A 26,900-nucleotide genomic window follows, 5' to 3' on the forward strand; every position below is an offset into this window, starting at 1 on the left:
TATTCTCTTATTGCATTGCTAATTTGCATTACATTACTTACCTTTAAATTTTGCTTATTTGCCTGATGCCCTTAACCAGAGTGACCTAAAATTGAGACAGCATACAATTGAGCAATTTAGGGTTAAGGGTCTTGCTCAAGGACAGCTTGGCTTTAACCACTGTGTTACCACTTCCCCACATTGCTAATCTGATCGACTGTAATGGTTCAAGACTGCAGACACAATTCACAAAATGTCACTGGATAGTACTATTAATTTAGGGCCATATCTAGAACATACAGTATGGTATATGGTGGTATTTGAATTTCATGAAGGCAAGACATGGTTCTAGACTCACAAAGGCCATTGAAAAATATACAACTACACAACCATCCAGGAAAGAGTGGTAAAAGCATCTCTGTCTTAATCAAGCACAGAGCTCATCATGACCCATGTGCATTTCATTTTCTTTCATTCATCTTCAGTAACTTCTCCATGATGGATCTGGAGCCTATCCCAGGAAAACGAGGGGCAAGGCAGGCCTACATCTTGGAAAGAAACCCACACAGTCATGGGGAGAACTTGCGAAATTGTGCACAGACAGTAACCCGAGCTCAGGATGGAACCGAGGATCTTGGAGCTGGAGGCGCTTCCTGCTGTGCTGCTCACATTTAATTTTGTAAACATAAAAAACACACTTTTTGGACATATTAGCCCTCAGATGCTCAGCTCTATGCTTGGATTTTATCCTTTCTCAGTTGAGAGTCAAGTTGGATAAAAACATCTGCCAAATGACTAAAGGTAAATGTAAACCTGTTATATAGGAAATCAATAAGGGGCTGCAGTAGGGGTTCAGTAGCAATGGTCCAACTGTATTTAGCCCATGCACCCTTATCATCTATCATTCACTGTCATTGCTACTACTGGCTCTTGTAATTCCAAACTGGGACTACCTTTATTAGAAAGCTAGTTAGCGAAAAAGTACTAGTTAGCAAAAAAGTATACTCCATTGGAAAACCTAGTTTACAGGAATAGTGTTAAATCTCCAAGCCTATAGTTGGGATTTTGATTAAAAATAAATTGAGGCCATTCTTAGACATGTGTACATAAAGAATTGTCATCCATCTAGTCATCCAGTGTAAAAGAAGTGTCTGATACTATCAACATGCAGTCATGGGATTGTGCAAGCATAAACAATCACAAACTGCCCTACTTTCCATTACAAAGTTTGGATATTGGACATGTAATTGCTGGTAGACCGCACGTATGGTAAGTGGGAAATTTGTGCAAACTCATTTCCTTATTGTTCCTGCAGAACGTGTTCGACAAGTTTTTTTTTTTTTCTCCAAAGATTCTCTTTCACTGTTGATACTATTCATAAAGAAGCACACCAGTTTCAACTGACACTGACCAACTAACTTATTATACTCACTTATTATACTCAGAAGCAGATATGCATCATATATGCATGAGTTGTGCAGCAACTTATCCAGTCAGAATGTGTAACAAACTCTCAGCGATGATGCCAATAGAGGGAAACGGTGAGAAGTGATTACTTTTGTGTAGTTTTTCCAAAAAGTCACTTCTGAGAATTATATTTCTGAGTGTTATTTGCAGGAAGAATAACCAGAAGAACAGCAACTCTGATTATGGTTCAAAAACAAAGGTTTTATTCAAAAGCTTAAACATTATTAATAGCTTTTAAATAGGTATAAGCCATTTTAAGAGACAAAATAAATGTGATGCATATGTATTTAATGTTTCAAACTCGCCTCCCATAATATCTGCATATACATTCAGAAACAAGCAAAAAATAAATCTGTCCTTTCTCTTAGTTACTTAATTCTAAATGCTGGTCCATTTAATAAGCCTCGAGAATGATTCTCCTATTTTTAGATTACTGTAACATTATTAGCTAGCTTCACTTAATAGTTGAAAAATGAATAGAGGATTGACAACTTATGACAGTGAGTCTAAATAAACAAATAAATAAATGCGAAACTGGTAGCTATAAACTTTCCTTACCTTTTAGCTTTATTAGCCTTGCAGCTCCTAGGCAAAACCCAGGAGGCAAACTTCATCCACCATGCATGTGTTGGCTAAATTGCTATATTTGGAGTAAGTGGAACATTGTGTAAATTTTATTTTTAGCCAGTCTAACACATAAACCGAGGCAGGAGGAGGAATTCACTGACCATGTAAAAGCAAAAGCAAACATTTGTAGTCTTCAAATCAAGTCTTTTGGCAATTTACAAAGATATCCAGATTAAATAAAAACATTATACAAACATTTTTTTTCTGTACATAACATCTATATAGAATAAAAAAGACTGGAAGATAAAGAGCTTGTAGATATATAAGAAGTCATTTCAGTGGGGAAAACATAACGTCCATTGTGTAGGCCGTTTGATTCCTAGGTACCACGTTTCTGAAGCGCTTTATAGATGGACGGTGGATGAGAGGTCACCAGGGTCAGCTCCAAAACAGTGGTGTCTCAAATCTTCAGCTGCTCGCTGAGTTTTATGGTGACGGCTTTGACCTCTGTGTACTCCGCCAATGCGTACTCGCCACTGCACACACAGTACCACAGTTAGCTTCTATGCAGAGTATTAAAGTGATGACAGAATGAGAAAATGATCATACTTACAGCTCTCGCCCATTCCCTGACATCTTGTAGCCGCCAAAAGGTGATTGGGCATGAAGGGCATTATAGCAGTTCACCCTAAAAACACAAGAAAAGGACGACAGCTTAGAATCTTAATACATCTATAATACTGCCATTCTATTGTGCTATATCTTATATTAATATTAATGTATTTTCCAAACTATGAGACTTTTTTTTTTTTATGCTCCTTTACACTAAAGCACTGTTGGATTCTTGAATCTAATAGGTCAGAAGGCATTGATTAATTTTCTATAACAGCAGCTATGATTTCAAATCATAGGTTAATATTAATGCACTTGTTGCAATATGTTAGCGTGGACACACCACATAATCTAAGCCTAATAATAAATTGATTAAAAGATACATGCTTTAATCCACATTAAACAGTTCCACTCACTGAAGGATACAGTTATTGAGCTGCACATTTTTACAATTATTCATATGGAATTCATAACCCACATTTTAACAGGATTTTAATGTTATTTTATTCTTTGATAAGTGGTTGAAAAAAAACAATGCTTTAGTTAAAAAAAAAAAAAAAAAATACACAATAACGCAGCTTATATACTGATTCTTTAATTTAAACATTCAGAATGTCCATGTGTACTTTCTGTGCACTGGAGCAACTTATAGTCTGTAAACTATGACTAATAAATCTCAATTACAACATTTCTGTAACATATACATCCAATATGGAGGTTGGACACAGCAGTATTGTAGTGTTTAAACTGTATCTATTTTGGAATAATGATCATGATGATGATGATCTCAGGGATATGTTAATAATAGAGTACACACACCAATACATACTGTCACAAAATTGCTACCACTCGATGTGGTACCATCTAGTGGATATTCTAAGGAACTAATGAGGCTGAAAACTTCACTTTTGAAATCAAAAGGCTTATAAACACAGACACCTGTAGTTATTACGGTACCATTTTCTAGTTTTAAACCATCACAATTGTTTTAACTGGAAAACGAAACCATAATTTTATAAGTTCAAGATAGTCTTCATCACACTCAAGACATAAAGATGACCAACGCATTTATTCAACCTGTGTAGCTTTGCAGGATTTGGCAAAACAGAAGTTCAGGATTTGATTCTGACATATGTCATTACATTTGAGATGGATGTAAAATTATTATTTTTTTGCATATTTGAAAGGAAACTAAAGGTCAGATGGTATTGTACAGCACTGAAGCAGTTGAGAGTTAAGAGTGAGGAGCCCCAGAGTGGATTTGAACATGACTAGTGTTTCCAGTCAAACTGATATTCCAGAAAGTTCCACCAGGGGGCAGTGTCTGACTGAAAGAGTTTTATAATTGAAGCGTGACCTTTACCAGGCAATTCCCTTCTATTACATTCCATTCAGGGTTGCCAGGGTTGTGGTTTTACACTAAATTGGGATAAATTTGGAACAAGGTTGCAGGGCTAAAAAAGCAAGTGGTGTGTTTTTGCGCTAGTGTAAAAATATTGCGATCTTGCTTAAAGAGAATAATCGAAATTATAGCTAATCAATTTCCACGTAATAGGCTATGGCAAACAAAGGGAAAGTGTAAGTGCAGACAGTGTATCTCTGATATACAGAACCATTTCTGTTTAGGGAGAACTACGCTAGCACTTTAGTCTGAAATATGAATTTAGATTGTGTCTGTACATAGCTTCTTTTTTTTCAACTCAGGTGACTAAAGCAATTACTTTGTTTAGAACAATGAATGAACAAACTTAAATGATGTATGAGATGTAGTTTGGCTGACATTTTGCTGAGACCTGGCAACTGTGCTTCTATCAGTTGCTGGTTAGCCTCAACATTAGCTCCATTATCTTGTGATATTTCACTTCTTATGGCTGTTTAATAAAACAATACTTTTCTGTCTAGTAGCTAATGAAATAAATGATCCTGTATCTACATAGCCCAGGAGTGCTTGGATAATGATGTTCATATTTGCATAAATTAGTGATGTATTTTGCTTTTCTTAAATAAAAAAGCTATTTTAGGTAATACTTTTGTGTGGCATACTTAACTTGGCTAAATAAGGACATGCTAATTACAGATTTGACCTTTAAGAACTTCTAGATCATGGCTGATTGCTGTTGCAATCAATATACATATGGAAACTCATGTATAAAATGACTAGATATGATAGTGTGTAACCTACTTAAACATGTTATATATTTTTTTCAATATTTTACAATATTACTTGCATCCCCTTTGATCTAATTTTTATAGAGGGTCTGGCTGGAACTAAGGGTCTCAGATCCCCTAAATCCCACCATGCTGTCCCTCCATATGTGTCCACAATGTTCTTGTGAATGTAAGTGATTTGCTGTCTCACCATACAGTGCCAGCCTCCAGTGCCGAGGACACACTCAGTGCTCGATCTACGCTCCGGGTGAACACAGCCGCCGCCAGGCCGTAGTGGGTGCTGTTCGCCCTGTCAATCACTTCTTCCTGACTCTTAAACTTCAAAATGCACTGAACTGGCCCAAAGATCTACAACATAAACAACATCTGTTATTAAGAAACCATAGATCATTCTTTTAAAGGAGCAGTTAAAAATTAAACTAACACAATGCTCTCATTACCGCAAGTAGTCAATTAGCCAAACTGTCCAAAGTTTGTCCAAAGTTTGCTTATTTATTAAGGGAAGCTATCAGTTTAGCATTGTGTAAAAATATATCTAAATCATCACACACTTTTTTTTAGCACATTATCAAATTGCACAAGCTATAGACTCAGGTAGGTAAGTTATTCAAATGATAATATAGTCCCAATTTGATTTGTATAATTAATTGGATAAAGTTTTACATTAAGGCTCTAAAAAAAAACTAATAAATAATAAATATTAAATAAATATAACATTAGTTACTGCAATATTTCACATTAACAAATGATAAACCTAAGCATTGCTAAACCAAAGTAATGTTAACAAAGCAATAAATTAAATTAATACATGTAATAATTAATGTTTGTTTAAAAGTCAACGAAATACACCTGTATTGATTGTTTATTCAGTGCATGACTAAAAATAAGTCATGTAATCATATTATCATATTATATGAATGATTACATATAAATGATCAGTAATATGATTACAGCATGTTCTTAAATTACTGAACTGAAATCGGGTCTGCAGGTGTAAATATTGGAACTTGCTTTTCTGCCTCAGTTCTGAACATGTTCATAATAATTATTCATTAAATGTTATTTATGGTGTTTTAATGCTGAAGTTCACAGTTTGTTCATATTGATTATGTGTTAACTAATGTCAGTTAAGGGAATGTTAATGTAAAACGTATCTGTCTTTTGTCTTTGTATTTTGAGGTGAGTGTGTAATGACGTAAATGGCCTCATAGTTCTTCAGGCACCAAACATCCTAGCTGATCGACTACATTGGCATCAAGTGGAAAATTGGCTTAAATAGTTAGATTATTTAATTCAGATTTGGATTTTAAATACAAATGGCTGCAATTTGAACATATTCAAACTCATAGCTTTACAGACATACAATCATAGAGGTGAATAGCTGAGGAAATGAGCTCATCTTGGAAATTAATACTCAGAATGATGCACATTATGTGTAGTTAACTACATCCTGTTATAGCCTTCATGTGTTTGTATACTCTGACCAGTAGAGGACAGTCAAATCTAATGCCACTTTGAGTTCTCAACACTGATATCATGAAAATGTAATTAAAACATTTCCTAAAACAAGTGAGTTAAATATCAGACTATATATAAGCAAGTGTCAATCAGAAGTTTATACACAACAGTTCTACCTCCTCCTTTGCCAGGCGCATGTGGTCTTTGACGTCTGAGAAGATGGTGGGCTGGATGAACAGCGCTTTATCCTTCACTACGTTTCCTCCACACTCCAGCTTTGCTCCCTCACTCTTCCCACTCTCCACCAGCTCCATGATATTATCAAACTGCTGCTGGCTAATCTATACACGCAGTAGTAAAATAAGGACACTAACAAACACAATTTCAAACATTCTGACAAGTTCTGTGTTTGTTTGGATAAGCTGTGGCACTGGAACGAGTTTATATTATATATTTATACTGAGAGGACGAGGTGATGAGATGTCATACCTGCGGGCCGTGTGTCGTTTGGGGGTCCATGGGGTCACCGGTTACGATTCTCTTAGCACTTTCAATGCTGAGTCTCACAAACTCATCATACACACACTCCTCAACAAACACACGCGAGGCAGCGGTGCAGCATTGTCCCTGGTTGTAGAATGCACCCTTCTGAGCTTCCTGCACCGCTAACTGCACTGCATACACACACACACACACACACACACACACACACAGTCACTTAACGCTGCATCCATACTATATTTCTGATATTGTCTACATCATAGCAATAAAGGTTAAACTTAATGCTAAAGAATTTTTCAGGTTGTCCTTCAAGGGAAACCTTTGACAGATCTACATAGAACCCAGTAGAAGCAGAAGCAGAGAGTTTGACTTTCTGGGATATAGAACCAATTAATTTACTGAATGATTATATTTTTGGTTATGCTGAAGAGCCTTAAAATATAATCTTTTTTTTATAATAAAAAATATTATATTATATATCAATTACTTTCAAATAATTAAATAATACAAACAAGTAAATAAAATTTATGTCTAGATAATTTATCATCAATTTAAATTATATTTATTTTAAGCATTTATAATATTTGTTTTCCTCTGATTAGATCTGTTCATCTTAAACTGATACTTAGAAGAGTGTGAAATAAATGGCTAAAAAGATTCTGAATTATTCATCAGTTAAAAAAAAACTCCACAGTTCTGAACATCTGGCCTTATTTATAGTTGAATTTTATAAATCATACAATACAAATGTTACAATTGCTGCCATATGTCCTCAATTCACATGTGGACCCCCAGTAGCTTTACAGGTGGTCTACTACTATTACCTACTGCCTGAGTATTAAAAAGGTTTTGGTGAAGGTAGAATCATCATTTTGTTCCTTTATCTAACTAGTATATATTATTTTCACATACTACACAGTTTACAATTTTCCGCATACTGTATTAAAAAAGACTAGAAGTTTATTATATACATTGGCTTGACTATTTAAAAAAAAAAAAAGGGGACCCAGCATTCTCTCCCTCATCATTAATTAATTTAATTCAATTCAATTCAACTTTAGTTGTATAGCACTTTTAACAATGGACATTGTCTCAAAGCAAAAATATATAAATTCTAAATATAAATTTTAAATTTATTAATGTATCCCTAATGAGTAACTTCAAAACCCTAAATTTACTGCTTTATTAAATCCAGACATGTTTTACTGGTTAATGCTAGTTATCCCACCTGTATTTTTCTTTTCAAACAAAGACTATAGATTTTGTTGTAATCCTCATGTTGCCATCTTACATCACATAAAGACATTAATCCAAAGAAGATGAAATAAGGACACTTCTACAATGGGCAGGACATCCCTTTGCATGACTCAAATTGAGCCTTATTCTATTTTAACTGCATAATTTCACCACTTTTATCACACTGTGCAAGTGGCATTTTAAAATGAGTCACTAACTTCTCGATTTCAATAAGTGGTCTAGTAGTGACAATAAACTAAACGGTCCTTAATAACAATACTCTGTGGGTTAATTATTGTGATATATGACCTAACAGTATGACACATTACTGTTGGTTTTCCCCTGCACTTCCTGGCAAAGGCAACACAGGCAATTGCCTAAGGCAGTATCAGGACACTGTGTTCTATACAGGCATGAAATCATGTGGTGTGTTAGTATTAAACAACACTGATTATTGGTTCTGCATGTTTTAACAGTAGATACAGTGCAAAAGTGTAAATCATGATCACAGTTGTTAAAAACTTAAAGGCTGTTAATCAAATCCTGCCACTGTCCCTGCTGCATACATAAAAAACAAACAAAAAAAACTCTTGTATCATGTCTCACATTGATGTGGCAAAGGATTCTGTATTTCCCCCCTTTTTTTCTCCCCAATTTAGTCACTTGCCGGCTCTGACCCACCAGCTAGCTCTCCCCATCATACGACTGCTACAAACTATACGAGGACTATAAACAGGGAGTTTTATGTTTCAGACTGTCTGAAGATGAAGTGCAAAGCTTTTTGTTATAAGTATAGGGTGAAGCTGTGGACAGCCAGGAAAACCTGCTGTGTCTCAGCTCTGTGGTTATGTCACATCGCTGCCAGCTTCACTCAAAATCACAAACTCCCAAGATCTTCAGGCAGCTAACAAATTACAGACCATGTCACCTGATTCATCACATGACATGTATCCCCAATCACAATCCCCTGATTACTAATCAAGCACCCTTAATCCCAATCAACTGCAGATTTCAAGCCTTAGTATAAATTCCAATTCTGTTGTTGACTTAGAACTGCTTATGAGTTTGTCCTTGTGTTCAAATTGCCAGTTGCCTGACCCAGTGCCTGTTTTGGCTTATAATTTGCTTAGAATTTTAGATTACCTGCCTTTTTAATAAAACCTGCATTTGCATCCAAACCCTATGTGATCTCCTGATAGAAGACTTCACCGATTCATTGATGCACCATGAATTGGCAAGTGATGGAAGGCAAGGAAGCAAAAGAATATCCTCTTATCCCAAAATATGGGAAGAGAACCACCACAGAATATGCATTATTCAGTGGGATGAAAGAGCTGTCTCTCATCACAGGTTTCTGCAAAGGGCTCCAGGCCAGTGTCCTCACTGAGTTGGCCTATAATGATAGCCACTTGACCTGGACAATCGCATAGTCTTAGCTATTTGTTTGTTGTTGTTAAAGGACAGGAGCTAAGGTGCTTCATGCCCAACCTTCCTCACCATGATGAGAACCAGGTACCCATGCAGATGGTGCCACCCCACAGAAAGCACAAGAAGCAAAGAAAGGAGACTGAGAGGACTGTGTTTCCACTGTAGAGAGGAAACTCATCTTGCTTCTGGTCACACTCTTGTCCAAGTTCCCCACTTTTCTCAGACTCCCATGGCTACAGCAACATAACCCCCATGTCTAGTCTCCACAGTATTTTCAATCTTGCATCAAACACTCCTCAATTATTTTAGCATTCATCACTATCAAAAGCCCTGAGATCAACCAAGCATCCAAAATTCCCTCCTGCTATTCAGAGGTCTTCAGCAAAGCCAAGGCATGTGCACTTCCTCCACACCATTCATATTACTGTGCCAGAGACCTGCTGTCTTCAGCAGGTGTCTACACTACTTATTCCTCCCAAGTTTATCCTGTGTCGGCTGCTGAGAGTAAAGCTGTGGAAACAGTGATACGTATGACCATCTACCTCACAAATATTTGCTGGATTCGTCTTTGTGCATAAGAAGGGAGAGGGCTTTGTATATGTACTGATAACTATATGCCTGTGAAAAACTTTCCTGGGAAATGACATTAGTGAGGAGGGGCTGTTTTCATCCATGTCATTGTGAAGTCTCACTCCTGCTTTCAACCTGAGATGATTCCGAGCCTTAGTATCAATATTCTGGTGCTGAATTAGTTCTGCTTTAGTTTCAAAGTTTGTCCTTGTCTAGAATATTCTGTTTATTGACAGCCTGAGTCAGTGCCTGTGTTCAACTTTGCTTTGCCCTTTAAGATTATCTGGCTTGGTCCTATTTAATAAAACCTGCATTCGCATCCAGACCATGTGCAATCCATTGACAGGTTATGTACGCACTTTGCTTGATGCTAAACTCCGGCCTGTATGCTTCCCTTACTTGTTAGCTAATACTAATATTAAAACTAATAAAGCCTAATAAAAAAGCTAATTAAAATAAACCAACAAGCTAACAAAAAAGGCTGCTTAAAATAAACTAATAAGACTCTTTGACACACTATTGATCAACTACATTTGTTTTAAGATAAAATTATGCAAATGTCAGGGTTAGAAGATTTATTTGGCAGTATTCCTTGAAGCACCATGCTATGAGTTGTTTGTAATAATGTCTTTAAGATTTGCTTATTCTTTCTTCAAGGCCAACGCCATCCATTAAAAAAATAGAACGTTTTTGATTCACAACAGATGGTCTCAGATAAAATCCTATAAGCCAGTTCCTAAGTTCAAGATATTTTAGAAATGGTACTCGGAAGAAGATACATAAGCTGTGAATACTGTAGTTCTTCAAACAGCACCTCCCCTTCTTCTTTCTGTGATGCTGCAGATCATTGTATGTGTCTAAGGTCAAGGTGACTAAAAGCATTTTATTTTAATGTTTATATTAAGCTTCATATTGAAAATATATTCAGAAAATTAAATGCATGCTCTGTAACTGCTGGGTTCTATCTGTTCCCTACTTTCCTTCCACTCCTAATTAATGAACGTGTCTATTAGATTTACTATAGTTTTTCTGTATAACCCATATTATCATAGTTCTTGAAGAATATGTTTTCAGATGAGTAACTGAATAGTAAACTGAGACTTTATGTTGTTAACCGTACTTGAATGCACCTGCCTGAGGAAGTCTGAATAAGTCATTGATTCGATTTTCCAGTCCTTCTTAAACTTGCCATTCGTTTTTAGTTCCAGTTACTGAGGTTAGTTTTTGTTTTCATCAGACCCTTAATGTGCCTCTGACAGCCAGACCCTTCAAATTTTTGTTGCATCTGCTCATTGCCTTTTGTGTTAGCACAAGGCCATAAAAAACCACATCACTCACGGTCTGAGTCAGCAAACACAATGCATGGGTTCTTTCCTCCCAGTTCCAGCGTCACTCTTTTCAGGTTGCTCTTCGCCGCCGCCTCTTTGATCAGCTGACCCACCTGAGCACAAAGAGAGCAGACAATCGAGAGTGCTTTAAGTCAACGTTAATGTTGACGTCAGGATATGCTTGTTTGATTTTGTAGATGCACAAAAAAGCCTGGAGGGAAGACTGGAATGAAGTCAAAAGCTTGAAATTCAAATTCAGGTCTTATATGGCTTGAATGTATAAAGTTTATGCAAACTAATATGGTAAGTATATATGTATATGGAAATATATGAAAATGACCAAAAAACGTTTTTTGGTAATGCCTTTTAAATGTTTAAATGTTTTATGACATGGCTTTGATATATAGACCTATATATCGTGTGTGTGTGTGTGTGTGTGTGTGTGTATTTTAAATTAATTTAATACTACACTATCCCTCCTAACAGTCCTTAGAGTTTGTAGTTTTCACCAAATCAATGATCAGGCATTGAAAAAAAAAATACAGCTATTATAACACTGATCTTCTTGGAATCATCCTCGAATCATTCTTTGAGGATTCTTGATCCCAACCTGTTTTTCAGTTTAGGGGAACTCCTAAAGGCGCTATGTAGAAGCTTCTACAACAGGGGTTTGAAGAGTTCCAAACAGAGCCCCTTTAGCAAACAAAGAACCCTTGATGAAGCCTTTTTAACTGTAATAATAAGATTTTAAAATAGCGCTTCCATTGCTTTTCCTTTTGTCAATGAAGATCTTATACCTCTGTGGAGCCGGTGAAGGCCACTTTGTCGATGCCCATGTGGCTGGCAATGGCTGCCCCTGCTGTTGGGCCAAAACCTGGCACAATGTTCACCACTCCAGGAGGAAAGCCGGCCTGTGAACGAAAAAACAAGCACCCACTTCAAGAGTTTAGCTAAAAGTCATTAGGAATGCTAACAGACATAATTACTTAAAGGTGGGGCTTTTCTATAGAGGCCAAAAATAAACTGATTAATGGGCTACAAGTGATGGTAAAAGAGGTGAAAACAAATGACATACATGACAAGTCACAGCCTGCCAGTTTGAAAAATAATGCACACAAAGAAGCGTCTTCCTTTGAAGCCTCTAAAGCACACTCATTCATGCAATTCAAATTCATGACGAGAAAAAAAAGCTCGCCTATAGGATTAAACAGAAAGTTGAGAGGTTGGCGAGTCCTGAAGTTTCACTCATCATCACTGTTTACAGTTGATAAACATTCAGACTTGAAATAATAAAATAAGTAATGTAATGAAAAGCTCATGGACCCACTAACCTAAATTCAACTGATTATTAATGTTTAGTGTTTCTTTTAGGAGTCCAGTGTAAGAACCGCTTTTTGTACTCTTAAGAATTCAATTCAATTTTAGTTGTATAGCGCTTTTAACAATGGACGTTGTCACAAAGCAGCTTTACAGAAATATATAATATTTTAAATTTATAAATTTAGCCCTAATGAGCAATGTGCAATAGTGTAACCAGGAACTCGTGAGCTTATGAGCAACATATGAATGTGAGCATCAGAGTTTTTGCTCAATTCATTATAGTTTACATAACACAAAGTCTATTTTGTTGAAGTTATCAGCTGTTCAATGACGGAGACTTGATTGCAAAACTGTTAGTAGCAATTGCAGTCCTAACGCTATCATAGCAATACTGTTTGTAGCAATTGCGGTCCTGAGTTATCTTCATGGTTTTTAAGTGGTACCATCCACAGTAATCTCACTGATCTTTTGGCTGTCCATATGGAGCCATCCTCAGCAGCAGCGAGTGGTTTTCAGGTGATGAGAACTCCAACCAGAAGTAGGGCATCAGGATGGATCAGGCAGGTATGGAAGGAGTCAGGATCACTGGGATCTCAGAAGTGAAAAACCCATAACTATCTGAAGAACCTTAATTAATGTGGGATAATTTTTCGTCTCATACACATTAGTTTGTGCCGGTGTTCATTATTTGTTAACACTTAAACACTAAATTGTTGTATTACTTTGTTGACATTATTTATGGTGTTTTAAGGGGAAGTGGTGGCTTAGTGGTTAAGGCTCTGGGTTTCTGATCAGAAGGTCAGGGATTCAAGCCTCAGCACTGCCAAGCTGCCACTGCTGGGCCCTTGAGCAAGGCCCTTAACCCTCTCTGCTCCTGGGGTGCTGTATCATGGCTGACCCTGCACTATGACCCCAGCTTCCTAATAAGCTGGGATATGTGAAGAAAAGAATTTCACTGTGCTGTAATGTATATGTGACAAATAAAGGCTTCTGCTTCTTAATACTGTAATTCATGGTTTATCAATGTTAACTATTGCTGTAAGTAGTGATAGTTCAGAGGACAATGTAACTTTCTTTATTTGCTCAAACATTCTTTTAATCCATGAATTATTGTGGAAAAATAACATCAATTATTCCAAATGATTTTGATCTCACCTCCTTGATGAGCGCGCCGACATGGAGGGCCGTCAGTGGAGTCTCCTCAGCCGGCTTGATGACCACTGTGTTTCCACAGCACAAGGCTGGAGCAATCTTCCACATGAACATTAGTAGAGGAAAATTCCACTATAATGATCAGACAGCAAAAAAAAAAAAGTTAGACTTTTACATGTCATCGGTTTGTCTGAATCCAGTCTGCATGAAACGACCAACTAGGTGAAGACTGTACTAGATCATTTACTCCTAATCCTGTGGAAAGCTACAGACAATGTGTAACTGATAGCCATAGCGTGACGTGTTTGATGTCTCAATGCAGATTAGCTCTCTAAATGTCTGTCAGTGGAAAAAAGACATCGTTGAGAACGCAGGTAATTCTAGAAATCATGAAAACATGCCAGGCAGATTGTTCACACGGGGGGTGAGGAACGCGGTGGGCAAAATGACTAGCTCGATCTCCACAATTCATACACATACTGTCGTCAATTTCTTGTTTATCGCTCACCGTTTTAACCTCTTTAGCTCTCTTTAGCTTGAGATGGAGTCACTGAAATTTTTTGGATTATGCTTGAGACAGAACTTCCTGTTTTTGCTTTCTTGGTGAGTCACACTCTTCGTGTGCCAGTCAAGCTCTCAGTAATCACCCGTACAGATTTATGATCCAATCTCTCGTGTCTAATGCTAATTTCCCTGTGCTTTTTTGGAAGAAAATACTATCCATCTCTTTCAGAACTTCAATTATAAATAAGATGAGGATTTTTTTTCCTTTCACCATCAAAGTCAGTAACATGATATATACAGTAGATCAGGATCTGAGTCACTCAGGAAAAAAATCTCTCATTACACCAACCACATTTGCTAATTATTATCCTAAGCAATGATGGATGTTGTCATAGATGCACAGACATCCTCACAAAAACAATCCAGATCCTGCTATGAGAAATGTGGACGTGTTCGGGATTAAGTTTTGTAGAATTCAAGATTAAGATTGAATTACTAGTGAATGGGTGGCATTTTGTTTCATAGCCATAGTGAATGGGACATGATCACTGATTCTTAAGAATATTAGGTATAAAACAGGCAAAACAGTTACATAATGGACTGCAACAGTGGATTTCTGAATGACACAGATGTGATGTGTGTGTACGTAATATACTGTATGTCAGTATTAATCCAATATGAACTATTTCTGATAGTGTGTGCGTACAGTGGCATTGTCTCCTATAGCCAACGCCTGCCTAGTTTCTGTTACAGCTCAGTCTAGGAAACGCCCAGACTCTCTCTCTCTCTCTCTCTCTCTCTCTCTCACACACACACACACACACACACAAACACACTGCATACATAGGATTAAGGTTCTCTGAAATACTTGAAATAGCTTCTTTTGTCTAGTTTTGAAATAGAACTAGATTTGTATGCTTTTATAATTCACTTGGAATGCAATATTTAAATAAAATGACAATAATACCATTATTATTAGCATTATCATTAAGAGTTATGGTAACACTTTACTATAAAATCTACATAAAATAATCCTAACTAATAACTAACAGAAAAAACCTAATTCTTTTATAATAATGAATAAATACATGCACTAATCAGGAAATAAGGAAGTGTATACATTAAGGGTCAAATGACTCATATATAAATATCCATTAATAATGGTAATAGAAGAGCTAACATCATAAACATCATGTACATTATTAGTGCCCCTTTTGTACAAAATGTAGGTAAATCGAGGCGGCACAGTGGTGCAACAGGCAGAGTTGCTGCCTCACAGCTCCAGGGCCCACGATTTGATCCTGAGCTCGAGTTACTGCCTGTGCGGAATTTCGCATGTTCTCCCGAGTCTACACGGGATTCCAATACGAATGTAATTTAACCCGAACTATAAGTATCTTGGTATAATTCACAATTTGATCCTAGCACTACTACCACTTGTTTTGAGACAACCTGCTCAAAATCAAATCACTTTATTGGTATGAGTTTGCAAAAATGGGTGTGGTGATGATTTTGCAGGAGGTTGATCTGTTCAAGCACATGGTAAGCATTGCGGTATATCCTAATAAGAATACTTCTTGATATATATTATAAAATTGTTTCATGCCACAGGTGAAACTTTTTAACAATATGTACATTTCATTTGTATGTATAATATATCCTGTATTTAGGTTTTGGTGCTGGAAAACAAAAATAAGTTACCTAACAAGTTAACAAGATGTTAATTCATAACAAATACCATTATTAGTATATCCAAATGACTGACAGTTAGCTGTTACTGTATTCTCTGCATTGTTTGCTGAAGTGCTATGGATTCCTCCTTAGTTAAGTATTAATATATGCTTATTTGTGGACCTTATAGTTCCAAGGGTTACACCGAACTGCATTACGTAAATGAGGATCTGAAGGGCATCTGGATAAAATGTCATTAACCTGAGGATGACATCACATTATGTTGTCATTAAGACCTTTCAATTTGCCTATCCAAAGCACCTCCTACGCATCACTTCTAGTTTCCGTCCATAATGCACAGATACAATCATATCTGTAGACATAACACACAGTGAAAAAAGATGAGAATTGCATAAACTTACTGGAATGATTGCTCCACACACGCCAATCGGCTCATGTTTGGTGAAGCACAAGAAATTGTCATCTGGTTAGAAACAGAAACGAGGAGTGAGTAAGATTAGCAGCACACTGAGCATTCCTTTGGTACACAACCTCAAACAAAAATCTTACAAAGACAATCACAGGCATGGTCATTAACATATACAGTGTGTATACATCCTGCCATTTTTTTTTTTTTTTTTTGCAAAGGCACAGCAAGGTGTGTGAGAAGCTCAAGCTGGACTTTGAGCTCAGGTTCTGATGTACTACATTGTTTGTCACCTAACTTTCCCTTTTCTTCCCTCTCTTTCTCTCAGGCATCAGATATCCTGCCAGAGGTGATATTTTATCACATCTTCTCTTGTCTGGGGTTCTTCTTCAGTACGTGTTTTGGAGAAGACCCTGAATGACTTAGCACTTCCTCTTTCGCACATGCTCAAAGTGAAGAAGTTTAACACAGGATGTGTTGTCACGGTGTAACATCTATTTATCTTTTTATCTATGACAATGCTGTCTGTGTCTCATTGACATTCAGTTTTCATGTTAATTTTGTATTGCATAGCCAAAATTAATTGGTTATTGAGTATAGTTGAAGAAGTCTATATCTATTTTTAGAATGCTAGCTAGTAAACTCACTAGTACATCATTCAATATAGCTATATAAATGTATATACTGTATATACATTGTTATTTTAATGCTTTGTCAAAACTGTAACTGCCTTTGGTGTAACTGAATGGATATGAAATGAATTGAATTGATAATTAGCTAGTTAGGTAACTAGATAGATAGATAGATAGATAGACCAATCCATTTGGGTGCAAAAGATATCATGCACTTATGACAAACTGAAGAAGCAATATGACATTAAGTGTGTTAGGTCTCACTATTTTTGTTGCAAAAAATAATAATCACTAATAAATAATTTGATATATCGATTTTCCCATAAAAATGTGAAATTTGTATCAATTTCAATGCTTTAGCAATGCTGTACCTGTTTCAACAGTCATGCCAATAAAGCTCTTGGAACTGATTTGAATTGAATAATTACCAGCTAATTATGTATTTGTCTGTTTAGATAGATTCTGCTAGCAGTAGCAACATTTTTTCTGGTCAAAATCTATGGAGGATGCAAACTTTTGCACTTCCACTGTACATAAACCACCACAATATGCAACCAAACAGACACTTACAACATACATACAGTACAAGCTTGTGATTTAGTATACTACTAAAAACAGATAGAATCAATTCTAATTCTGTAAAGTCCTAAAGACACAATATGAGCAAGCAAAACAAAGGATTAAGCAGCACAGTAAGCATTACTGACATTTTACAGCATCAAAGGTCATCTATCAAACTTCTCCATTGCTTAACTGTATAGTTGCAAATAACAAACTGAAGATAAGTGTCAAGTAACTTAACCGTCCACCCTTCCTCCCCACCCCCTGCTTCCTCCTGCTCCTAAAGCCATACTATTCACCCACACCACTGTCACTTCTGAAAAAGCATCACACACACTCACACACACGTACATGACATTTCACCCCCGCGCGAGTATGACGGAGCCACGCCTGTTAATCTGCCAAAGCCGCCCTCTCCAAGACCTGACCTTCTCGTGTTTCTCCACGCTGCAATGTGTCGGCGGGATTACAGACTCGCCGACTCCCTTCCCACAATGCTCATCTCTGCCTGGCATCAGCCAGAGGTCCCTTTTTCCTGCCGATCTCCCACGTCTGCTTATCAAAGGTTACATTTCCATAGCAGATGAGTGGTGTAAGGATTCTGAACAGTAAACCTAAAGTAAGGTTCACGTTTGTTTTGCTTTAGAAGAAGACCACATCAGAAATGTCATACTGTAATTGTTACATAGTTGTTATAGGTAAAATTCGTTCCCTCTGTGTGTGCAGATAAATTGTTCCAAACCCACTGGGTGATTGTTTTGGCTTGTCACGGGCAGGAACCTCAGGATTAACAGAGATGTGCCCTGTCAGGAACATGCATCTCTGACCCCCTCGCTCTCCGGCTCATCTGCGGTCGCACCTCACCGATTAGGATCAGAGCCTCTTCCTTTTGCTTTGTGCTCCGGGCCCTTTCGTCTCTGAGCGCTTTATTTGAATCTAATCAGGAGGAAAGCGGGCAGCTTTTTTTGTCTATTGGATCTCCTGAAGTGACAAGAACACTGGTGGAGAGGAAGAATTAGAGAGGGGAGCGAGCTACCACCCAGAGCTAAAGAGAATCCATACACCACGTTCGGCTGGCGCGTCGGCTCATTTCACTGCAGTAAACATTGAGATGTTTAACGGGTTCTGCACTTTCAACACGATACACGGACCACCAATATGGTCAGGCTTTTCAAAAGAGTTTTCAAAAGTGACATTTGTTTTGAAACACTCACCCACTGGCATGGTCTTGCCATGGATCTTATCAGCCCAGCCGGCGTAGTATCTCAGTGTTTTGATGCTTCCTTCCAGATCAACAAAGAATGACTGCAGAAAGGGTTTCCCAGTGTCCATAGTCTCCATGGTCTGTAAATGGAGGAGTAATAAATTCACTAAGTACAAAATGGCCTCTTGATCTAAGATCATTCCTTTATAACTCATATTACAAAGTGAAATATTTCAGTCCTGTCAATAATTTGGTTTTTTAACTCCTACACAATGAGTTTAACATTTTACTTTTAACACAGTATGATAAATGTAACGAGAAGCTAATTTTATTACAAGCAAATTACAAAAAAAATGAGCCATATTTCAGAACATTTGATAAATCACGTTTGTGCCGGATTGGGAAAAATCTTCACACTGTGAAATGTTGACATTTTTTTCTATATATAATTCTGAAACCTCACCTGACACACCTGAACTGAAATATAGTTTTCTTTTGCATGTATCTCAACCAAAAGTAAACTTATAGCATCTTAAAAATCTGAGTGAAAAGTGAAAAGGGAGAAAATGGGATTTAGTGTTAATTCTGACTGAGGCACAGGAGCACAGTGGACATTTTGACAGCCAGAATCTGATTCTAAACTGATTTGATTAAACTTAGGTCCATTTTGCTACAGCACACAGACTTGATCCAACAACTTGATCAAAATTGAAATTCATGAAATTCACCATTTACCACTATCAAAATGTAAATAAAAACATTTCCACGTCGGTTGGTGAAATTTACGGTTTCTTGAAACTGAGGTGTCAAAATATGTTAATGGAAGAAAAAAGGGGTTTTTTTTTTGGTTTGTTTTTTAAGTAAAACTCAGTTTTTCTACTTTTTTGTTTTCTAGAATTCAGCCACAGCAATGAGAGGTTTTCCAAGACCACTGCATATATGTAATAATGTCATTGTAACTGTTAGAATATTTTTAAATGGTTGGTTTTGCTCTTGGATTACTCTTGGCCCAGCTCAATATTTCACCCCTGTAAAATCAGGTCATCCCATTTTTCCAAACATATTTGCAATGAATAACTGGAAATAGTGTTTTTGTGAAATCAGTATCTCTAACTGTATAAACTTTATTGTTGTAACTATCGCAGATTTCCATATCAGAGTGTTGCATCATCCAGGTGTCAGGACAGAGATTGGAGAAAAGATGTGCACATAATTAAAAGAAATGCACTAAGCAGTCGCTAATAAATGACCGTTTTTATATGCGACAGAAATGCCAAGGATTTAATATGCTCTGGGATCAAGAGTTCAGAAATGAAATAATAACAATTATAATAAACTGAAGCCTGGGAGATGGAGAACAATGACTGCCATCGGCGGAACTGGCAGAACTTTTCCTCCTGAGAGCTGTTATTCTGGCAAAGTAGATCATTCATGATGGACGGATTACTAAATGAGTTTCATAAGCACTGAGCGGGTTGCTGTGTGCTGTCTAATATTCACGACTGTCCTTTATATACGCTTACTGGCCACTTTAATGGGAACACCTATACCCTTGTGCATTCATGCAATTATCCAATCGGCGAATCGTGTGTCAGCAGCGCAATGCATAAAATCGTGCAGAGACAGGTCAAATGCTTTAGAATGGAGAAAAAAAAATCTGATTTTAGTGACTGTGGCATGGTTGTTGTCACCAGATGAGCTGGTTTGAGTGTTTCAGAAACCACTCATCTACTGGGATTTTCACACACTCTAGAGTTACACAGTATGGTACATTAAAAACCAAAAACAAAAACATCCAGTGAGCGGCAGTTCTGCATTCGAAAATGCTTTGTTCATGAGAGAGGTCAGAGGAGAATGGCCAGACTGGTTTGAGCAGACAGGAAGGCTACGGTAACTCAAATAACCACTCTTTACAATCGTAGCGAGCAGAAAAGCTTCTCAGAATGTGCAACATGTCAAAGCTAGTGACGGATGAGCTACAACAGCAGAAGACCACATCGGGTTTCAGCCAAGAACAAGAATCTGAGGCTTCAGTGCGCACAGGCTATATATTACCAGTATTAATGATTCAATAATATTTTATGTGTTTTTCTCTCTAAGAGAAGATCCACACTTAAGGGATTAGTATGCAGGGTGGCATGACTAGTCTGACATTTGAGTAAAAGCAGATCCACCAATGTTGTTATTGTGATATAGAATATTAGGTATATTTCATCATTTCTGCGCAGTAAGAGCCAATCACTGACTAAACTGGCAATTAAACTGAGGTAACAGAATTGTATTAAATCTGAGCCTCACTATGTAAGGGACTGCTGATGTATCGATAAGCAGAAAGAGACCGAGAATCACTTATCTACTTTTTTCTTGGAGAGTAACTGAAATTTTTTCTAATTAAGGCATGTTTGCCATTTGCATGCATTCTGGAAATAATACGTCTCTCCCAGCTGCAAACCTTCATTCCCAAGTGCACGCTCTAATTTAATTCAACTTGGCAGTACAAATTAAGTCAATATTATAAATATATTAATACTGTATACTTAAACATTAAAAACTGGATGTGCACTCGAATGTGTGTGAGGGGAGAATGCGAAATTGCTCATGATGTCATTGTGTTTTTCTGCCAGTGCCATTGTAAATTCGAAGTTGGCTGCTTTCTGTAGCAACAACAGTTACACAAAAGTTTGACTAATCATTAAGAACTTGGACAAAATAAAAAAAAATTCTCAATACACAGGAAAAATATGAATCTCTTTATGACAAAGCTCAAAGGAACAGTTCAGCCAAAAATGACATTTACACAACTTCCCCCTTACGCCAAATGGAGTTGATCAGCCAAGATATGTTTGGTGTCCTAAGTTCGCTTCTTTAGCTTTGCACTGGAGCTGTGAGGCTAATGCAGCTAACACGTAAACGAAGCGCATAGCCTCTAGTTGGATATTTTGCATTGCAACTGAATGCCTGTATAAGACAAGAGTAAAAAACTGCAGCTTAAAGCTAGAATTATGTTTCTCCTCATGTGTTTTGGGTGTAACTAGTGTCAGATTCAGGTAGGAAGTTTGGCAATTGATTTTGGAATTTAGCACCTTAAAAGTGCTCCAATATGATTCTTCTCTTTCTGAAAATGTTCATGTACAAATGGCATTAATGAACTTCTGTATGTGATGATTAAGTAAAACGTTTTTGCACAGTGCTGAACTTGTGGCTATTAGCTTCTCCTGCTTATTAGTTTTGTAGCTCCAGAGAAAAACTGAAGCAACAGACTTTGGACATCAAACTTGTCTTGGCCGACACACTACTTTTGGTGAAAGTGAAAAATATGTACATTTCATTTTTCGTCATATTATCCCTTTTAACCACATAAAACATAAGCGAGAAGGACATAAAATGGCATAATGCCAGTTCAACAATTTGATTAGGAAACTGCTGTGGAATTATAGACGTTTTAAGAGGATTACTCATAGAATTCAGTAGCTAATCAAAAATAATGTCATGATCTTTACTGGTACAACATAACTTTAATGATTTTTTAAACATTTTCCTATCACTCGATCCTGAGCTCGGGTTAAACATCTGCTTGTGTGGATTTTTGCATGTTCTCACCATGTCCACGTGGGTTTCTTTCATGGGTTCTCTGTTTTCCTCCCAACTTCCAAATAACATGCTGGTAGGCGAATTAGCTATGCTAAATTGTCCCCAAGTGTGAATGGGTGTGTGAAAGTGTGTGTTTGTGCCGTCCTATCCAGGGTGTATTCCTGCCTCGCACCTACTGTTCCTGGGATAGGCTCTGGAGCCACCATGACCCTGACCAGGACAAAGCGCTTACTGAAAATGAGTGAATGATTTTCTTAATACTGGTATAATATCACAGATTAGTTGCACTAATAATGAAGATAGGGCAGTTAAGGAAGAAAAGAATATGAGAGTAATAAAAGATTACACCTACACTGTTGAAATAACTTCCAAATCCATGCTCAATTAACATGTACACATCTGAGTACAACCAACCTTCAATGTTCAATTAGCCCTAACAGTGTTTGTTTGACCAGCTGAAGTGAGTTAAAGTTAAACTAACATTCTGGGTGTGAAATCAACACTGGACTTTTTGCAACGTGCCATTTAATCTTCACGACTGTGCTTTTTTTGCTCGTAGCTCCTTTTTTCAAAGCTGAGCCTTTTATTCAGTGAGCCCCTGACACCTGTGGCAGTGTGTGACAGACGCGCTCAGACAGGCGTGTTAAGCAGCGCCGGGGGGAAGCGAACTACTGTTTGCACTCACAGCGAGCAGACTGCGCTCCCTCTCCAGCAGGTCAGCCAGCACATTCAGTAAGCGGCCCCGGCTTGACGCGTCCATCCTCCTCCATGCTGAGCCTTGCTTTAACGCCGCTCTCGCTGCCTCCACTGCTTTGTCCACGTCAGCCTGAGGACACAAAGCTGTCATATTACAACTTCATTTAAAAAAAAACAAACGGAGAACTCGTGTTTTGTTCATTCAATCTATCCAGAATTGAACTGGTTTTATAGACATTATATATAAGAAATCAAAACTCTAAGCTTATAAACAGCTGGTGTAAAGTTACAGTGTTATTCAAATTACTACATTTGTTTCAGACTGAACATTGAAAAATTCAGTGTTAAATCTCTGTAGCACTTCATGTGGTGTTGGAAGAATTCTTACAAGTTGAGTTAACTCCTACAGTGTTCCATACAGCTAGTATTTATAACGACGAATCTTGAAATAACAGTGCTGAATTAACACTACCGCTCTTACAGTGGAAAACAGCGTCCCGTGTGTTAAAGTAACTCTTATAGTGTTGAGTGAGCATGCACATTGATGGGTCAAAACTTACAGTCTTGAATCAACAGTGCTGAATTCATGCCCACAGCTGTTAAATAGTGTTGAATTAAATAGTGTTGAATTAACAATACAGTTCTTATAGTCCTCATTAGCATCTGTAGTAAAGTACCTCCTACAGCGTTGAGCTAACATTTACAGTGACGAGTTAAAATCTAGTCTTGAATTAATAATGCTGAATTAATACAATGAGCTAAATAGTGTTGAATTTACACTACATCTGTTAAATAACTTTAAATAGCATCCGCTGTGTTAAAGTTACTCCTACATGGTTGAGCTAGTATTTAGTGATAAGTTAAAACATAGTCTTGAATTAACTCTTGAATTAACATTTAACAACTGATTTAACCAGAGTTACCACTGTTAAATAGTGTTGAATTAATGCTACAGCTGTTAAATAGTGTTGAATTAACACTACAGTTGTTAAATAGTGTTGAATTAACACTACAGTTGTTAAATAGTGTTGAATTAACGCTACAGCTGTTAAATAGTGTTGAATAGTGTCTACAGTGTTGGTGTAACTCCGATCCATTTACAGTGATGAGCTAAACTTACAGTCTTGAATTAACAGTGCTGAATTAACATTAAAATTGTCATTGTTTAATAGTGTTGAATTAATACTACAGCTCTTATAGTGTTAAATAGCATCCACAGTGATAAAGTAACTCCTACAGTGCTTGCATTTACAGTCATGAGTTCAAATGTGCATTTTAGAATTAACTTAACACGCATGACTTAAGAGTGTTGAATTAACACTACTGCAGTTAAATAATGCTGAATTAACACTAGAACTGTTAAATAGCATTAAATTGCATCTGCAGTGTTAAAGTAACTCCTGTCGTGTTGAGACAGAGTGGTTAAAACATGCTGAATTATCACCTAGAGCTGTTAAATGCTGAATCAACACTACGGTTGTTAAATAGTGTTGAATTAACACTTTACAGCTTAGAAATGATTTTTAATAACACTACAGCTCTTATAGTGGTGTAATAGCATCTGCAGTGTTGAAGTAACTCCTACTGTGTTGAGCTAGAATTTACATATGTTGTGTACATGTTGTGTTAAAACATAGTCTTGAATGAACTGCTGACTTAACACCTACAGCTGTAAAACAGTGCTGAATTAAATAGCGTTCTAATGCCAGTGTTAAATAGCATCTGCAGTATTAAAGTGTTGAACTTCTGCAGTGTTACAGTAACACAAATCAAAGAACACTGGAAATATTTCTTCAAACACTTACTAAAATGTCAGATTTAAGAAGTTCGCCCGGATAGAAAAAAGTTGATCCAAATTTTTTTGGTGTTTAAGTTTGATGTGTGTGTGTTTAAGACCCAAAATAGCCCAACTTACTTACTATAGTTAGTGTTACAGAGCAGTCAGGAGGTTGTTAGAATGGTTAACTCTAGGCTATGCACTAACAGTGTGTTGTAAAAAGGCAAAGCTGGAATGATAACTGTGATAAGCTCTAAAGACTCACTTTATCAGCCTCTTGCACGTCGCAGAGTTTCACACCTGTTGCAGGGTTGAATGTAGGAAAGGTCTTTCCTTTCACAGAGCAGTGCCACTCGTTATTGATAAAAAGCTACAACGTGGAGACACAGAGAGAGAGAGAGAGAGAGAGAGAGAGAGAGAGAGAGAGAGAGACTGGTTTATTATTTTTATGATACATATTTCTTGTTATTCATACATCCAGAAGTCCTGGGGAAAAATAAATAAATAAATACAGCCCATTACGCACAGACCCTGAGCACGAGTGGTTCTCATGAACTAGAATTTCTCATAGGATGTGTAAATATATACATATTTATAACACAAAAATATGTCATCAGTTTACCTTGGTGTGTTTGATGTCTGAGATCTTCTGAGGTTGTGGTAAACTCACATTCTGCGCCTCTCCGTTCTCTGTAATCCCGTTCTGCGCCATGACAGAGCAGTGTGTGTGTTTGTGTGTGTGTGTGTGTGTGTCTCTGTGTGTGTGTGTGTGTGTGTGTATAGGTGTGTGATAAAGCAAGTGCACCTTTTCTGAGTGAGTAAGTGAGTGTGTGTGTATTTATAAGCGCTGCGTAAAGGTCCTCCCCTCTCCGAGCGCGCACTCCGCCCATGCGGCTTCCACGGGAAATCACACACACTCCGGCTTTTCTCTTTCATCAACGCGATAAACATGAAAAATACGAGAAGCTCCATGATCACAATAACCGTTTCCGAGAAACTGGGTTTCGCTTTGAATGCGCAAAAAGTGCGATTTAATAAGAAGACACGCAGGTGCGCTCAAGTGCAAGCATAAGACTGAGATTAAAACCCTCAGGGAAAAAAAAAATCACAGATATTTAATAACATTCCTAATATGCAATATTCCTCTATGTGGAAAAACATGTTAAAGTGCATGTTAAGATGTTATGCCCTGAAAGTGCACTTGTGAATTCAAGTAAACAGATGTGCCAGCATGTGAAAAGAATTATTCATGGGAGAAAATAACTGAAAAAAGGCTCTATCATGTGAAAAAAATCTCAGGTGAAAAGAAAAACACAGACACTCCATGTGAAGCAGAAGTGTCCACAAACCACATGTGTAACTTTCACATATGAACCATGTCATGTCATTCTGTAAGTTCAGTTCTCTTACAGTAGAGCTTGTTATTACAGAGGAATTATAATTTCAGGACTGATAGGGATAGGCTTAGTCCTGATATACAAAATGTACATTTAGAACAAAATTAACAAGATGTTTGATACCAACAAGGCTTCTGTTGTGTAAGGTGTCACAGAGGTTCCTTCATTTTAACAAGTAACAAAAAAAGGTCAAATACTGTTCCAGTGACGTAGGCTAAGACAGCAGTTCTCAATTTTAACTGTAAAAATAAATTCCATGGACCTGCTCAGTACAGGTTTAGTTCATGAACATCATTTAAATGTGCACAATATTTTCTAGAACTATCTGTCTAGAAGTCATACTATCCCTTTTAACCGCATAAAACGTAAGAGAAGGACATAAAATGGCAAATGCCAGTTCAACAATTTGATTAGGAAACTGTTTTAAGAGGATTACTCATAAAGTTCAGTAGCTAATCAAAACTAATGTCATGATCTGTACTGGTACAACAGTAAATGATTTTACTACTTCACATTTTCCTATCACTCGATCCTGAGCTCGGGTTAAGGATCTGCTTGTGTGGATTTTTGCATGTTCTCACCATGTCCACGTGGGTTTCTTTCATGGGTTCTCTGGTTTCCTCCCAACTTCCAAATAACATGCTGGTAGGCGA

At 37.2% G+C, this 26,900-nt stretch overlaps 1 protein-coding gene across 1 annotated transcript; it reads right to left on the reverse strand.

Annotated features, from left to right (window-relative positions):
* Positions 1 to 1,609: 1,609 nt before the first annotated feature.
* aldh1a3 (aldehyde dehydrogenase 1 family, member A3) lies at positions 1,610 to 25,650 on the reverse strand. Its single transcript, XM_026930283.3, has 13 exons — positions 25,473 to 25,650; positions 25,116 to 25,220; positions 23,063 to 23,203; positions 18,797 to 18,926; positions 16,385 to 16,446; positions 13,791 to 13,919; positions 12,113 to 12,226; positions 11,326 to 11,428; positions 6,742 to 6,926; positions 6,429 to 6,593; positions 4,985 to 5,142; positions 2,627 to 2,701; positions 1,610 to 2,549 (listed from the first exon to the last, which is right to left on the reverse strand). Exons 1-13 carry the CDS (start codon positions 25,560 to 25,562, stop codon positions 2,474 to 2,476), a joined length of 1,533 nt encoding a protein of 510 aa, XP_026786084.3. The 5' UTR covers positions 25,563 to 25,650; the 3' UTR covers positions 1,610 to 2,473.
* Between the last annotated feature and the right edge of the window lie 1,250 nt (positions 25,651 to 26,900).

This window comes from Pangasianodon hypophthalmus, chromosome 11 (genome assembly GCF_027358585.1).
Source record: "Pangasianodon hypophthalmus isolate fPanHyp1 chromosome 11, fPanHyp1.pri, whole genome shotgun sequence".
In the NCBI taxonomy this organism is placed as follows: Eukaryota; Metazoa; Chordata; class Actinopteri; order Siluriformes; family Pangasiidae; genus Pangasianodon; species Pangasianodon hypophthalmus.